General features: G+C 35.4%; 1 protein-coding gene across 4 annotated transcripts in view; it reads left to right on the top strand.

Moving 5' to 3' along the window:
* ppm1aa (protein phosphatase, Mg2+/Mn2+ dependent, 1Aa) overlaps positions 1-17,896 on the top strand; it is a 28,438-nt gene extending 10,542 nt beyond the window's left edge. Inside the window, exons 3-7 of one of the 4 annotated variants that reach the window (XM_052151108.1) lie at positions 783-900; positions 1,014-1,125; positions 3,302-3,359; positions 12,168-12,229; positions 12,339-12,625. In XM_052151108.1, the coding sequence (XP_052007068.1) occupies positions 783-900; positions 1,014-1,125; positions 3,302-3,359; positions 12,168-12,197 (318 nt within the window). In that variant the 3' untranslated portion in view covers positions 12,198-12,229; positions 12,339-12,625. Of the gene's footprint in view, positions 1-782; positions 901-1,013; positions 1,126-3,301; positions 3,360-5,547; positions 6,221-12,167; positions 12,627-14,564 lie in introns of those variants that run through there. The other 3 variants (XM_052151104.1, XM_052151107.1, XM_052151106.1) reach the window with 3 other exon arrangements.
* Positions 17,897-18,332: the final 436 nt, after the last annotated feature.

Raw genomic sequence — 18,332 nt, 5'->3', positions numbered from 1 at the left:
AAAATCGACTGAATGCATACATTTGAGCCATGAAAGAAATTAAGCAAAAGTTGGTTACCTGTGTTGAACTGGTTTATTTTTTCAAAAATAAAAAATATACTGAATGAGGAGGGCACATCATTATTTCCCTGTTCAACTTTGTAGTAGAAAAATGTTAGCGAGGAGACAGACAGCGTCGTTAGCAAACCTTAATGTTACTTGGTTAATTTTAGATTAAGGTTAATTATTAATGATTAGTTTTGCAGTAACAGTATCTGTTTGCTGTCGTACATTGATAATGATAAAATTGTGTTTGGACTAGTGGATATTGTAACGTTAGTTACCATTACTTAACCCAAACAATGTTGTGGGGGGGTTGACTAACTGAGAGTGAGAGATGCTTTGCCATAGCAACAGAACAAAACAAAACATTTCATATCTTTTATATTATTATGAGACATGTTAAAATATTTTCAGTTCATTATGAAACTGTGGTGGGACAAATTAGCCACCACAGTCTATGTAATTAATGGGAAACATTGTTAACTTCTATTGAACCTGGAATATTCCTTTAGGTCATGATAGACTAAGATTTTTAGACATTCCATTCTGGCCAACAAAGATTTATCTGCTTTATTCACTTGTTTACAGTGAATTTATGTGATTTCCAGAGTCCTTTATATTAACCACAAATCAAACATATTCATGGTAAGCAAGCATTTTTAACCCAAACTGTAACCCTTCATCGTCCACCATGTTTCTTCAGTTGTATATTTTAAACCCTCTCTTCTATGATTGAACAGGGAAGCCGTGACAACATGAGTGTTGTGTTGGTGTGTTTTGTTGGTGCTCCGAAGGTCTCCTCCGAAGCTGTAAAAAGGGAGTTTGAGCTTGATAAGTACCTGGAGAGCCGAGTAGAAGGTAGGAACTAACTGACACAAACTCCTTGTTGTTAAAGGCAGTATTAAGCCCAACTGGACCAGGTGTGTACGTGGGCTTGATTTGTTTACATTTTCATTCAAATCAATCAACAGAGATTCTGAAGAGGCAGGGGAACGAGGGTGTGCCAGACTTGGTACATGTGATGCGCACATTAGCATCTGAGAGCATCCCTAACCTTCCACCTGGAGGAGAGCTGGCCAGCAAGTGAGTAACACACTCTCTCCCTCACTTTCTTCTTCTTCCCCTCTCAGTATCTCTAGTCTCAAAACCTTGTGACCTGCCTAGCCAGGCAAATTTTTTCTGCAACATAGGCTGATGAATATGACTAAAGAAAATGTCTGTCATATTTTCAGGGTTTCCACGGGGCATTAAAAAGCATTAAATGTTATTCCTACAGGCATTACAATTTTTAGATCGTTTTGAAAAAATTATATTACCAATTTATTTTGAATATATCCTTCACAATTAATAACTTTGATTTGCTGTCGCAAAATATGTACATTGGTGTGATAAACACGCGGATCCAGTTTGGTAATTGCCTCCGGCGGGCTGAGACCTGGAGGAGTTAGAACAGAGAACGTAAATTTAGTAAAGTTGCAAAGAAACGGGACAGTGCAAATTCCAGCAAAAGTGGCTAGAAGACTAAGAATTTAGGACATGGTTGCTTACGAGGTTGGTTGTCAACATGGAGCCGTTAAATCTCATATGCAGTCCGATTGCCACAAATCAGCTGTAAAAGGCAGACAGCAATTAACTATCTCAAGTTACTTCGCGTTCTAACGTTTAGAGTAACAGAAGTGCTCTGAGTTCGGTTCCGTTAACTTGCATGCCATAAACGCTTTATTTACACTAAACTGGCGTGTACTGCGTGAAGCGGTTTTTATTATTATCTGCAGTAGCAGCATCTCAGTCTCCGCAAGGCACAGGTATCATAATAATAACGCAGATTACAAGATGGGGTATAATTCAAACATCTTTATTAAATGATTGTTGAACAAACAGCATTAACAGAAACACCTGAAGAGTCCAGAAACCTCTCTTCATTCTCCTGTCATTTGTTTACCTCACAAGAGATTGTCTTATTACACTCCCCACGGAAACAAGTGAAAACGGAACTAATATTACCAACATCCAACACAATGAAAAGGAAGGAACATACATATAATAAATCTATATCAAATATTTAGTTACTATAATATAATGCATTGCTAAATTTAGTATAATAAAATAATAATAATTACATGAAATAGTGACAAACTATCCAAACTTTTCACTTTAAATTGAATTACACCAATGTGTTATCAGTTCAACTTTGACATTAAGCCTCATTCTTTAGGACTATCTTATATACAATAAAGAATAGTTTGCATAAGCCTACTAGTTTTTAAGCCCTAGAATAAGGAATACAATTTATATTTTAAAATATGTTGTGTAGACTGAATTATTTAATCAACCAACATTATTTTTGACAGCAAAAACTAGGCAACAACTATGGATTTACTAACATGGAAATGTAGTTAACAGTGACATTGAGCAGAAAGCTTACATATAACCAGTTTTGACAGCTGCTGATAAAAAGTTAAATGATCAGCTTCGATTGATGAGATGTAAAGAAAACTGGAGATCGGTATCGGATGTTAAATTCCTGATTGGAGCATCCCTAATATTCAAGTTGACTGTGTTTCAAAAACTAATGATGATGATGATTAGTGGGCTAAGATCCTGTCACAAAATGGACAAAAACGGGTACATGGTGGATGGTAACATTTGTATATGAAGAAGACTTTGTTTCACTGTTTATATATTTATTTGTTTGTGGTTGAACTGAAAAAAGGTCTCAGTTTGGTTCTTTTTAAGAGGGCTCAAGTGTGAAAATCCCATTAGACTTTTTGCAGTTGAACGTGTGGAAAACATAACCATCATAATCGCAGTTCAAATCGCAATTGCAATATTTTTCAAAATAATCGCAATATGACTTTTTGTCCAAATCTTGCAGCCCTAGTATGTGTGTGTGTGTGTGTGTGTGTGTGTGTGTGTGTGTGTGTGTGTGTGTGTGTGTGTGTGTGTGTGTGATATATATATATATATATATATATATATATATATATATATATATATATATATATATATATATATATATATATATATATATACACGCTCAAACACACATACGTATATGTATATGTGGTTAGTCATGGGTCATGTATGGCATTAAAAATTAAAAAAAAGGCATTAAAAACCATTAAATTAGATTTGATGATACCTGCAGAAACCCTGTATTTTACCCCAAAATCAACAAAGAAATAGGAAACTATATTTTGTTGAAGAAAATGAAGCCTATTTGTAGACATTAAAGCACATACTTGTGTCTGTGTTATAGGCGGAGTGTAATTGAAGCAGTATACAACAAACTTAACCCATACAGGAACGAGGATACAGTGAGTACATCGGCCTGACCACATCCGCCTGACCTTGTGTGTTAATTCTGGGATGTGTTTGCTTCCTTTTTTGTCCACTACATGTAGTGGAGAACTCTAACTTTCAGTAGCACTAGTAGTATGACTGATGTTTGACATCTTCGAAAGTGTTCTTGTCATTTGTTTCATTTGTGCATGTTTCCATCCTGCTCCTTATTATCTGCTCTATTCTGTAAGTGCTGGATAGGCTGAGCTGTGCTTTGGTTTAGTTGAGTGCATGGTCAAATTTAGTCAATTAAAATTTGAATCATCAAAACACCTAAATTAAAGTGAGAGGGTTCATTTTTTATGTTGAATGAACAATTGTCAGTATTGATTTGGTGATTTATATCTCTCTTAATTAAATTCTTAAAATGAAGTAGATTTGAAAAGAAAGATGACTTGATGGTAACATGTATTGTGATTTTAAAAACATGTGTCCATATGTATCTTATTGAGAAAAGACTTAAGCAGTGTATGAGAACTAAATTAGATTAATTGGATTCCTCTGATGCACTTTACCTCAGCACTCAGTGCATTGTTTATGACTACAAGCCTTGACCTGCCACACCTCAGGCTGCTCTTCCATTTTGTGTAACTTGTGATTTCAGAACCAGTTTAGGCCTTAAGCCATGTGGGCAATCCCAAAAACAACAGAACAATTAATATCAGTTCTGTCATGGTGCTTTCCTTTCAATTCATTAATTCTCATTTATATTCATGGCATCTCATTCGTATTAATAAGGGGCAGTTCAGCCTGCTAAGTGTGAATTCTGGTGGGTTGGTGAGAGTTTTGTTGGGATAAAGCTGTATGATACTTTGGTGACGTGTTTCTTCTTTTTGGGTGGTGCTTTGCTCTGGATGCAACCCCATGGATTGGTAGGGATGGGTACTACCTTCCAGCAACCATTTGGGGCCATTCAGACTGATCACGCTATGGCTTAAAAAAAAAAAAAGCTAGTCACTGTGCAACGAATGAATCAGAATGCAGGTGTTTTAAAGGAATATTCCAGGTTTAATACAAGTTGAGCTCAATCGAAAACATTTGTGGCATAATGCTTATTAGCACAAAAAAAATAATTGACTTAAAAAAAAAAGAAAGAAAATATCTAGGTTACAGTGAAGCTCTTACAATGGAATTAAATGAGGTAATTTTTAAGAGGATTAAAGGCAGACATGTAATATTTATTTTTGGAAACCAACATTATGCCACAAATGCTGTTGACTGAGCTTAACTTGTATTGAAACCGGAATATTCCTTTGTCAAGTTTTTAAAAAGTTGAAGAAGTTCTTTTAACTTGACACGACATCTTAAAAACATGATGCTCCTGTTCCTGGGACACTAGAAAAAACAGTGAGATGTTGCACAATTGTCAAATACATCTAAACAATTTGAAAAACAGGAACGAAAAACATGTTCTGTGTGAACAGCCCCTTAGGCTCTTATTATAGCATTCCTGCTGCTACAACATGAAAACACCAAAATAATGAACAGGGTTCCTGTCAACTGTTGTAAAATAAGCCTGGAAAGGCTGTTTTGACTCTAATGTTGTATTTAACTGGTTTCCCGCATGCAGATTTAGTTCAGTCTTTGACTTTCAGTGGTGAAACTACCACAATGGAGCCACAATAAAAACATTCCCTTTTGGATCTCTCTGGATCCAAATTTGTATGTAAGATATTAAATAACTTGCAAAACATTTGACAGCACAGAGATTCTTGCTTTGATAAATCATTATTTTGCATGCTGGTCCATAGTGAGTCTCACTCTGACTTGGCCAATATATCCAACATTTGTATCCTTCAGTTGTCTTATCAGATCTGACCATTCAATTAATGAATTGATGCTTCCTAAAAGTGGAGCTTTTTGCACAAGATCTCCCAAAAGCTTGTTAGTACTCAAACAACATCTAGTGCTGTCATATCTGTCACTTTCAATCAGAAATCTGTTTGGCCATTTCAGCCCAAGATAATGATTTGGGTCCTTCCATCGTTTCCATCAGCATTTCATTAAATTATTTGTTTCTTCATGTTCCTCGCACATCTGATTCGTTCATCTTCATCTGTGTTTCATACTGTTATGCACACATGCACATACCTTTTCCTGAGTGGTTGGCAGTTGGAGCATGGTGGCATCTCACAAGCTGCTCTCCTCCTTTCTCCATTCAAGGACTCTGCATCCACAGATGACATGTGGTAGCCCTGCCTCTTTTAACACTGCACAGAGTTTACAACCCTCCAGAACCCCGCACAAGAATCCTTCCACAGGTCCCGGCACCAGAACCCTGCACAAGAACCCTCAACCAGACAACAACAATAACCGCACAAGAACCCTACCACAACCCAGCTCAGCTGCTCTGGACTGTTCAGAGGAAGAGAATGAGAAGTAGAAAGATGATGGAGAGGAGGGCTCCCTCCCTTCTTCACACAGTGTTCCTTCTCAGAGCAAGGCAATGGTACCTTTTGGAAATTTCGGCATATTCCTTTGTCCCAAATTACTCCCCTTCCTCCCAAAACCTATTATCATTAACATCAACCTCTTAAAACAAATCCAACACTTACTTTTCATTAGTTTTTTTTGGTGTAATTATTAATTTGATTCACATTTTCTTGTGTTTGTATATTTCAGCTTTTATTTTTGTGAAGTGCAATTGTCTTGTACAAAGAAAAGCCTGTATCAAATGCAGTTTGAGTTTTAAGTTTATAAAAAAAGAAAAAAAAATGCACATCTTTATGCCCTGCCTGCTTTTCTGTTTCCTGTCCAACCGCTGAAGCCCAGGAAAACGTCTGCCTCTCATCTGCCTCCTTAGTTTCCTTTTTTACTTCTTTTCTTCTTTTTTTTTTTAAACAAAATAACTTTTTGTATTGTTACTTTTTAAGTGAAACGGGTAAATGATATGGGCTCACAGTGCAGTAAGCTTTTTGTAAATCCCAAGGCACAGATGACCATAATTATGTTCTCCTCTCAGTACTACTGTTTTTCTTCTGGTTAGTTGGGTCTTTTTCCCCTCTTCCTCTGAGGAAACTGCTTTAACTCTGGCTTAATGTTCTGAGTTCAATACAAGTTAAGCTTAATTGACAACATTTGTGTCATATTGTTGATTACCAAAAAAAAGAAAAGAAAATAATGTAGACCCATCCTTCATTTATTAAAATAAAGAAGCAAAAATCGCTGTTGAAATAAGGCACTTACAGTGGTAGTAAATTGATCCACTACATAAATATATAATACACACTGTTTCAAAAGTATAGCTGCAAGACGTAAACATTATCCATTTTGAAATGTCTTTAGTGTGATAAAATTGCTTACTGATCTTATCTGTGTTAAGTTAAATTCAGTACAACTTTCTTGTCATGACTACGTAAAAACAGTAATCCCTGTAATCTGGTAAATGCCGTAATGCAGGTAAATCCCTGATTTTAACACACAAATCATGTTAACGTATAATGTTTTCGTCTCTGCTTTTGCAACGGTGTGTATTTTAACGTTAATGGTCTACACTTCCATTGTACGTGCTTTAGTGTAACCTTCATTTTTTCTTTTTTTTTAATTAATGGGGACAGTTCGTAATTATTGAAATTAATCATCATTATGCCACAAATGATTTAATTTAGCTAAACTAGTATCAAACCTAGAAGATTCTTTTAATTATGCTGAACTTGAGTTTATGTGCGTGAGATGGTGTAAGGAAGATCTAAATAGTGTGTATATGTGTGGTGCATTTAAGAGGGTGCATGCTTGAACCACCAAATTATTCCCATAGGAAAGCTTGCTTTTTGTGTGTGTCTGTTACCAGATGGACCTAAAAAGTGAGGGGGATGGGCCACCCCTCACTTTTTAAAACCGTCAACACTAGGACTCTACAGTGTTCTGCACTACTGCAGCTCTTGATTTTACTGTTTAAAATGGCATAGGAGCATCTTAGAGGAGCTCCTGTACTTGCTGGCAAAAAGGACATGCTAGAATTGTTAAGAAGCTTGCACTCAGAACTGAGACAGTCCCTTGCATATTGTGTGAATGGATGTGTGTGTGTGTGAGATCGCATGTTTTATTGTGCTTAAAATGATGTGGGGTTAATGGGGATATTTAGGGCTTTGACACAAATATATAAGGCTTATATCTATAGTGCTCGCTCACCCATCTGCATTGCTGAGAAAGAGAGTGTGCGCAAATGTTCTGAGCTACTTTAATACTCGGATGTCTGCACTCTTCAATCTCTCAGGCATTTCTCCTACTTAAACCATTTGCTACATTGATTATATTTTATTTGAGCGTTTTTTTTTTTGTTTTTGTTAGGTCTTGCAGTTTTCAATTAGATTTTTTTTTTGTTTTTCAAAGAACAAATAATGTAATGCAGTGAGCTGGCCAGGTTTAGGGCGGAGCCTGCATGTGTTCCTCTGACCAACAGAGAGCACAAAAGAGTACTGTTGGCTGCTAAAGTGTGTGTTTGATTCATTTATTGATTTGTATGCTCTTAGTTTATTTTCTCCTGCACTTTTTCCCTTGTTGCCCAAAGCTGTATGTAACATGTAGATTGGAATTATTTTCATTTTTGAGTGAGGTTAAAAAGATTTTCTCTTACAAAATGTTCACTTGTCCTATGATTGTCTGAAATGTTAGATACAATTAATTCTCTATGTCCTTACCTCCCCAAACTAAATCATATGTGTGGAATAGATTATATAGACAGGAGTTCCCTTGAGTCTAATAAATATAAATTTGCTTTTTTATCTAATCCCATATGTTTGCCTGCTGAAAAGGGTAGGTCAAATTATCACTTATTTTAGTCTTTTTATAAACCTCACAGGGTGATTTATTAAACTTTAAAACTAATATTGTAATAAAATGACAATCTAACAGTGTATATCTAATGTAATCCAAACGAATCTCCCTGTGTCTTCTATGTTTTTGGCTTTTGTTATAACATGGGCTTTAAGATGAATAGTGTTTGTGTGTGGAATGGTGAGCTGTATGCTTTCCCCAGTGGATGTTGGAATGTTTGTGTAATAGGATGATTTGCAAAATGAATCTAAAATTAACAGGATGTTTTAGGATGGGTTTAGAAACCTGGATATGTTCATGTGTTTTTAGCTTTTTGCATCTGCAAAGCTGTGTGGAATCTGTTGTCACTTTAGAAATGTAGACTCAAGGAACAAGGACTCTTAACAGAATGCTGTTGGTTTAACAAAGGACTTTCCCCTCACTCATATGTGAATATTGATATAACTGAGAGATGTTCTTACAATGCATTTTATTGCATGTATGCAGTTTGGAGATCCTTGGATTGCTGTTATGTTTGATCTGCTCATCATTTGTAAAATGTCCACATAGATCTGGATGGTTTTTAGATCATAACGTCGAAAGTGTTGAATTTTTAGGTTAAAAATGGCCATGAGGACAGGACCATTGAGCGAGGTTACGTAATGGCATTCATTGAAAACATCCCCAGTTATAGATGGTAGAAGTGTTTATCAATGTGTTATTGCTATGTTATATCTTGTCACTCAAGCTGACAAGGGCATTTCACAAGGAATTCATATCACGCATGAACTGGTGCTTTTTTTGATTGCGCATAAGCTTCTTGGTTTGCTGCTTTTTCGAAAATGCTCAAAACGTGTCCCAAACACGTCAGCCATCAGTTACCTACGTAAGATGCCAGTATTTTAATTTAATGCTCTGAAATCTTGTTTCTGTGGTCGCTAGCTCTGTAGTGTTAGCTTGGTAGCTCACTTGAGTTGATTATCTGGACCCGCCTTCTGATGTATAAACCAAGTGATTAATGCAGCCTTAACGCCTTCTGCAGAACTCCACCCCCCAAACCCTTGAACCAGTCACAGTGTGTTCAGAGGGTACTGTAGACTTTACTCATTTTGCAGCACCCTGTACACACACCAGAATTTTGTGTAAAAGGGAACTAAATTTTATAGCACAGTGTGTAATCCAGTGGCCAGCCTCTTGGACACATTCTCATAGACAAACATAAGGTATTTTACGCTTGTGTGGAATCCCACCTCCTACCCCAACAGGATTATTTTTGCTGATTCCAGTCATCTGCTGTCCTCATAAGCTACGCTATTTTTGTTAAATAATTGATATGTATATTTGTATTCATTTATAAATATGTACACAAAATGAAGTGAGTAATCAAGGATAATTTCTCCTCCCTGTGACCCACTGGTCATCCTCTAACTGATCCACTGTCCATTTTTGTTGTTTTAATCTTTTCAGACTGGAAATAAACCTATTTTATTTGAAAAAAAAAGCAATGGTGGTGTTTTGTTTTTTTTCCTCATTGATTCTAAGAAGAGCCTTTGTTTCATGCAGGTTTGATGAAATTTGTACACATAAAAGCAATCAAATGTTAGGTTAATTACTAGGGCTGGGCAAAATATATTTTCTGATTAATCGCAATCTTTATTTGACCGATCCCAATATTGATTTAGATAAGTCTCAAGATCTATATTTTTCTTTAAAGTTTACTTCAGTTTTCTTTGTGTTGATTATTATAAATCTGTTAAATCACAATTGAACTGCACTGTTTGGGCTCTATTGAAAAAAAAAATATTAATTAATATTTTACTAATATACCAAGGTTCAAAGTTTCCCTGTGTAATTTACAGCTTTACCTGAGAATTTCTTTCATATGTGAAAAAACTTGACATTATAGTTGAAATATATCAAATGAATCTGATTCGAATCACATTGTATCAAAATCATTATCGAATTAAGAGCTTTTGAATTGGAATTAAATCAACTTGAGAAATCTGTATTAAAACCCAGCCCTACACTTGAAAAAGGGATTTTTGCTGCTTGTTCAATTTATTTCTAAATAAACTAAAGCAACACAATTCTAGAACATTTTGTCACAACTGATTTTGTTGCATTCTATCCAGTTAAATATGTAAAATTAAAGTTTAATTAATTTGCGTTGGGACTACATTAATACTTTTGTGATGTTAATGTAGAATGATGCAACTGGGTAGGGCCATTTCCCAGCATGTATTTCATGGAACTGAATATGGAGAACAAATTTTGAAATCAAGTATTTGATGCATTTTTGAGCAAGATGAGAATAGTAGGAGATTTTTTTTAATGTTCAATGATCTGTTATGTTGCAATTTTAAGAGTGTTTGGTAGGCTGGTGTTTTGGGGGTTACCATTGTGGTGAAGAAAGGTGATTGTGTTTAGGTTGAGGATAGACTTTCACTTTGAAGTGATGTTTGTTTTGAGTGCTGCTTAGCTCTATAAGTGGTTGCTATTAATTGGCCAGTGCAGCAGTTTCACTGTCCTCCTCACACTTGTTCACCTGGCACCTACTAATGATCAATTAAATAAATTAAGTTGGCCCAACATAAAAAATAATTGAATAATTAATTATTTTTTACTTAAATAATTAGTAAATTGAGTTAAACTACGATTACATTAATTTGACCTAAACCAACTAAATTATGTTGGCTCAATGAAACTGAATAAATCTGAATGAAAGACGTTAAATTACTAGTAAAAACTTTCTACATTTTGATTAAGGGTAATTTCTTTTTTGATGAATAACAGCTCAGAATCGCACAGCAAGAAACTACTTTTCTCTGTTACACCACTTTACAAAAACAAGTGCCATTTGAGCTGATCTGTAGAATTAAACCGTGTTCCCACGTGTCCTGGAAAATAATCATTTGTCCTGGAAAACATTTTAGTATAATAGAACTGTTTCACTGTTGCTAAAAAACAGTGGCACAAAAAACATGGTAACAATCGGGACTCTGAATAGTAGTCATATACACAAATTTGTATAGTTTTGTTACTGCCAGTGGCTGCACATTGTGAAACAAAGTCAACGAGTATTGATATAGTACAAAATATGATTTGTTTGTTCCAGCATTTCTTTATTAATTCACACTCGTTGAGTAGGTAGCGTGATGATTTGGCCTTTACACCTTGGGATGTGAATTCGTTTTCATTAATTCAATGATCTGAGTCCGCTTATACTGTGGTTACCACATGTAGTATGTGGAAAACACAGACGGAATCACTGAATCTAGTCAAAAATGTCAGTAGCTATTATAATGCAGAATGTCATTGAAAATGACATATTTGAACAAAAATGTATACTTGAATGCACAATCAAATTAAAATTGCAATTATGTCCTAGTATGATAATTAAACTACAAAAGTCTGTGATTTATTTGAATAAATATATAATCTGCAAGTGATGCAAAGTGAATGTGTGAATCCGTCTGCTCTCAGACTGAAAACACCTTATGTTGATCACGCATGCTCTTTGTGTTTGTGAGATGACAGAGATCAGATCACTCTGAAGTGCACAGCACATACAGACTATGCATTTCTTTAATTAAATTACAGCTTTATGGGGATTAATAAGCACACTTGCTATGTGTGAACTGCTTGTCTGGAGGTGAGAAACAACTGTTCAAAACACACCGAAACGGCAAAGTAAAAGCTCGATTTAAATGGACATATGTATTTTTGCTTAAATAGACTTGTTGGGCTCATAAAATGTCCTGGAAAATTGTGCCTTGAAGATTGTGTCCACAAGATTGGATGTTTAGGAATTAGTTTGTTTGAAGGATTAACAGTGTACAAAATGTTTTAGTTGCAAAACATCACAGAGTGCATGTAAATAGTATGTTTATTGCAGATTTTCCTAAATTATTTTTTTCTCTCACTTCTGAATTGGCTTCTGGTTTAATGCAATTAAATGTTCATAAAAAGTGTATTTGTTAATGTACTGTAACTTTCAGTATACCACTAATACTGTTTTACCCTGAAAGGTGTTCTACCATCCAGCAAGTATTTACTGACAACAAACGTGACCGAAGAAGATCTGCAGTAGGTAAAGTTGATCTTGACATCTATTATTGGTACTCTAGTATTTTTGAGATCCATGGTGTTGCATTAAGCAAGTGATATGGGCCATTATGTGTCATGCTCTGTGCTTTTAGGTTTGTGGTGGGTGAGAAGGATCTAAAGGTGTGCTTTCTGTTGACTCAAATTTATTTAAGAAATACTGATTATTTACATTACAAAACAACATATGGTGTTTAGTAATTCTACGGAGATACTTAAGACGTAGTTCCTGAGTCAGATAATGCTTGTACATTTTCACTGATGTGACGATGTGTTCTCTACGTGGAAACTGAGGCAACATTGTTGAAGTGGATTTAACATGGTATCTGTAATGGCCTGTAAGTGTCCTTGAAAAATAAAAAAATATTTTAGAACTGAATGGCTCGTCTGTGTATGAGACATTTTCTTTCACTAACCTTTCATGCGTTGATGAATTTGTTATATGAAAATTTATGTTTCAAATGCATTGCAAATATTATATTACTGAAGTGTCACACTTCAGTCACACAGTGGCTCTGTCCATGCAAAGAATATACTATTAAATAGATTTTAATTTTTAATAATGAGAGGGAGAGAGAGAGACTAGGGGTTAAGTGTATGTGTATGCATGTGTTGAAAATGTGTCTCACACAAACTATATTTTGGTATATCTGTATCCTTTAGTACATGTGGAGTACCTAATGTTTTAATCTACTGTATTCTATCGATCAGAATTTTTTTTTGATGGGATGTTTTACAAATGTGTCTGTTTTTGCTGTTGACAATCTGCCAGGTGGTGGCAGTGTTTGTTGAACCTATAAAAAGCCAGTAAAGTAAACCCACTGTAAAGAGGATTGTAGTCTGTTTAGAATAGACTACCCTTATAATTCAAAACACCTAAAGCAAAATAAAAATGGAATATAATCCAGTCTGTTCTTTTGCATGGAAATATAAGTATAACTTTATAGTTTTTAATTTTTAAATAAAAACTTGTTTTATTAAAGTTTTAGTTTGATGTCCCTGCATTTCAAATGGGGGGCACTTTAAAGGAAAAAAATAATCATAGTAGTCATCATTTAAGATTGTTTTTAAAAGAATTTCCTATAAAAAATTATTTAAAAAGTGAGTTCCGAATGAGGATCAATTATTTTTGATCTCCTCACCAAGTCTTAAAAAGGAATAGGGCATAGGGATGATCATTTCTGAATGGAACATGTCAGAACTTTTTCATGTTCTTGATGCAACTTTGTTAGGTCTTGTTCAGGGACTTCAGGTTTTTCACAGCAAATACAAATATAATGGGAAAGTTAAACAAGAAACTTTAATGTCGGCCATGACAAAATGTTTAAAATAGTTTTAAGTTCAATAAGTTATGCAGGCATGACAGACCCACTGATTGATCATGAACATTCTGAGCCAGACACTACCATCAATATGTGTGTTTTTTTTGTCTGTACAATTGGAAAGCCTAAAGCCTACTAATTCCTAACAGAAGAACTGTGACGATTATGGTGGATTTAGCTTAAAAGCAGTAGGAGGAATTACAGTCTGAAATTTTAGTTTAAATCTATAGGATTTTGGGCATTTTTGATCATTAAGAATGAGAAAAAACATTAATCCAATTAGTTGGGAAATTAATCAATCCAGGTTTTAATCAATCCAGGTTTAAACAAGCTTTGAAGACCACATGAAAATGGTACATTGCTGAAAATAAATCAGAAATGTCACACTGTACAGACAAAAAGAGTTTTTATTTATTTATTACTACTTGGAGGTCTTACAAACAGAAATTCAAGTCTCTTGGTCTATCTATTCCTATTGTATGTGCATTTGAAAGAGAGAGTTCAAACCCTCATCACACTGTCACATAAACAGCTCAGCAAGCCAAAAGCAGGCAGATAATATTGACTGTACTATTACACTTATGTCCTTTTTGTTTTTCTTCTTTCTATTTCTCTCATATCTCTTTATTTCACTTATCTCAACATTTACACAACCTTTATCAACTGCATGCAGACCCAAACCCTTTCTCTTTCTTTTTCTCAATCACTGAAGAGCACTGCTGTGTTAAACAATGTTGCTAAATGAGCTATTTTCCTTGTTAAGAGCTCTTGGGCATGTTTGTTAACCTAACCAGGTTTGTTTCTTGCCTCTGTTGAAGACAGCGGCTTTGAGTTATGTAGACAATTCTCTTTCCAACAGTCTTTTTTTTTCTTTTGGATGTGTTTGCTGTGATTGATCCTTGTTTGTGAGTGTGTATTTTATCACTTTGCGTTTTCAATTTTCGAAATGTCCTGTGCATTTCTCACTTTCTACTGTTACTTCTTATTCCTCTCCTTCAGGATCCAGATATCCTTTTCTTCCGAGGTTTCATCTAGACACTACGCCTCTCCTATCCTCTCCTCTAGTTTGTGACCACTTACTGTAAATTTTTGCATCCCATACTTAATCTCATTGGATATATCATACATATGATACAAACATTTGGCCTAAACATGACAGTTTTTGTTCTCAGTAAAATACATAGAATTATTTTTTTTGTATCTCGTATGTATTGTGGCACTTTCCAGGTGTATTGTACACTAGAGGCGCTACAACAACAGTTATATATTTTCCCTTTAATGCAAGTATGTAAAATGGCAGATTATTAGTTTATAAACACATACTTTTTGCTCTGTTCCTCACACAATGCTATTTTATAACATCTAAACAGTTTTATTAATGCATGAGTGGTCAGGTGATAGATTTTAACACTTTCGCTGCAAAGGTTACGAGTCCAGAAAAGCACACGACACATGAGCCAAAAGGGTCTACACTACGAAATGATTTAGTTGCTTCCGCAATTGCATTTTTTGTGTCCCATATTACGCTATCAGTTATTCAGGAGTAGTCATGTTTTTTATACATTTTTATTTGTCGAGTGCTTTTCACAACACACACAATTTCAAAGCAAAGAAAATTATGCTGTTACAGAAAACAATGCTTTAATGTATGTAATGTCTTAAAGTCCTCGTTGGGCAGTTAAATGAAAAACTTGATTTAAAGCTTTCAAAATTATTTGTCTTTAGGCTTCCAGTGAGCAAGCAAAGACCAAGGCAACTGTGGCAAGGAACCCAAAAGTCCATAAGATGGTAAAAAAAATAAAAACCTTGGGAGAAACCAGGCTCAGCTGGGGAAGCCAGTTCCCTCTTGGCTATACAGCATGAATATATTGCCAATATCAGTTACCTATGTGCAATATAATCATGTATTAATTGAGTGAACTGGGTAGATGTTGGTGGGCAATGTTTAAAACTAAAGGATATTGACTGAACTGTAAGATTAATGATTAAGTGTCTTTGAAATCCATCCCGAATTGAATGTGGACGATGAAGGCAGGTAGGTGGCATTCATTTATTGTCTAAATATTCCGTTTCAAGAAAGTGAAGTGCATTCTTTGTCTGGCTGGAAACTTGTGGATAGATTGCTATTAAACATAACACCCAAGTTCTTAACGGTAGAAGACGATATAACAGTACATCCATCAAGAAAGAAAAAATATATTGTAGCTTCTTATTTTTAGAGGTTTTTGGTTCAAATCAGATTGTCAGAATTGAGTAGAAGGAAATCCAATTTTGATATAATTTATACACACTGCTAACTTGGAGATCTGGGAAATTTCACTAGGTCTTGAAGATATATAAAACTGAGTATCATCAGCAAATCAGTGAAAACTAATTCCATGTTTTCTGATGATGTCTCCCAAGGGAAGCATGTACTAGGAGAAAAACATAGGACCTAATACTGAGTCCTGTGGCACTCAATACTACTTCTTGATCTGAAAATTAAACACAAACAAAGTGGTAGCAGTCAGATAAATAGGACCTAAACCATGCTAATGCTTCTCAAGCCTTTCCCAGAGAATGTTGTGATCTATAGTGTCGAAGGCAGCACTAAGATCTAAAAGCACTAGTAGATGATGCAGCCACAGACAGATGATGAGATCAAGTCATTTGTAACTCTGCTAAATGCATTCTCTGTGCTATAATGGGCCTAAATTCGACTGAAAATTAAAAAAATACTATAGTTAGGACGACACTACCTTTTCTAGTATTTTAGACATAAATAAGAGATTTGAGATCTGTCTTTATTTAGCAAACTTTCCAGGATTATGCTGTGGTGGAAGCTTGGACGTTCTGGGGACATGTCCTAAATATAGTGAGGAGTTAATAATATTGAGAAGAGGTTCTGAGATTACAGGAAACACCTCTTTCAGTAGCTTAGTGGGGTATAGGCTCTAGCATACATGTTGTTACTATTGACCTAACTGCGAATGATTGAAGTTACTCGAAGGGAATACTATGAGAATAATTCTGAAGTGCTGTGAAGGTTGCATAATTCTTTTCTTTTTGATGGTCTCTAGTTTATTAGTAAATAGATTAATAAATACTTTATTACAGTGCTATGACACTCTAATTTTGTACTGTTCCGCTTGCGTTTCAGTTTCTGAGCTGCTGTCTTAAGAAAATGAGCATGATCATTGTACCAGGGCAGTACAAACAATGGGGGGAGTTTAGGGTAGGAAGGGTAGGTTTTGTTGATTTATAACTTGATAAAACATGAATCTTAAACTTAACTGCTTTTCATCTTAAATTTGCTTTTTATGACACTATCAGTCAGGTTTAGGTTTAAAAGTTTATTTAGAGTTGGGGGGTTGGTTGGTTTTATTGATTTAAACCAAGCATCTTAAAAACCTCATCTATTTTGGAGAATATTTAACACACTTTTAGCACCACACAATTGACATTTCACCTTAGAAATGCCACAATACATGCAATGAATGTAATTTTGCAAAAATGTTGCCACAGTCGCACAATTTTCATGAATTGTCACGTTGACAACAAGAGAATACTGGGTTTTCATTTCAAGCAAATATGGAAATCTTTCCTTTTTAGCTTTCTAAATTCAAAAGGCATTATTCTTTATAATGAACTTCCCCCCACTATGAAGTGTGGAACAGCCCTTTAAATGCATATTATTATACAATAATTGACCATAAATCAGGGAACAACGATGCATAGCCCATCAAACGAGACATGAAACAAGGTCCACAAGCAGAGGGTTGCTGTACCTGACACAACATCTGAAGCAGAGTTTGATAGGTGTTAGATGTGATGCCATTTTGTGGTATGTTGTAATGAGGGCTCAGTTCATAACCATCAGAGCAGATGTGGGGCTTGTGAAGGGACCAGTCCACAGTGAAACTCTCTTCATGCAGCAAGAGTCTTTTCATTGGTGCTGATGGTGATGATTATCTATTCAGGATTCAGTTATTTTAGAACAAACCAGATCGGCTACAAATAGATCCATCTGTTTGATGTTATAACTCAGCTTAAACAGTAAATGTTGATTCCGGTTTTTGTCCTCTAATTCAAGTGCAGGTGGCAACTATTCCAGTTCCAAATAAGTAATATTCTGTTACACAAGGCAATGCTATCTTCTGTTTAGACATAAGATTGTCGGAACAGTACCGACAGTCTCCCTTTCTGTGTATGGTGCTGAATATTTAAGATAACTGAATAAAGATTCCCTCTCTCACTCACTGTTTTGTCAGTTAACCTAAAAAATGTACTTCATGTGGTACCATTTGGATACACCAACATGAGTCATGTCAGGTAAAAAGAGCACTTTATGGTAACAATTGCGATTTTACAGTGCACACACACGCACACGCGTGTACTGTCTGGCTGAATACTGTTCTCCATAAAGGTCACTATGCTGTGTTATTGACACCCTTAGGTGTGAAGTTCCCTCATCGTGGCATTTCATGTCAGACACACACACATTCACCATATATCAGCTCTCAGTTGCAGATCAGACCGACGTCGGTTGCTTGATAGCTGTAGGAAAGTGTCCCTTACAAGAGGAGAGGCAAAATATTAGATGCAAATCCTGTCAGACTGTGTTATTATATTAACTGTCATAAATTTTGATGTGAATCATAAAGCCCCTTGATTCATGCATATTTCAGGATTTTGTGCGAGACTGCCTCAGTGTCTCCTTGCCTCCCTCTTTCTGTCTCTCTCTCTCACTCTTTTTTTTTTTTTTTTTTTTGAACAGGTGCCACTTTG

The sequence above is a fragment of the Xyrauchen texanus genome, chromosome 20 (genome assembly GCF_025860055.1).
Source record: "Xyrauchen texanus isolate HMW12.3.18 chromosome 20, RBS_HiC_50CHRs, whole genome shotgun sequence".
Lineage (NCBI taxonomy): Eukaryota > Metazoa > Chordata > Actinopteri > Cypriniformes > Catostomidae > Xyrauchen > Xyrauchen texanus.
The sequence above is the reverse complement of the archived record's forward strand: the minus strand, read 5'-3'. Positions and strand labels throughout refer to the sequence as shown.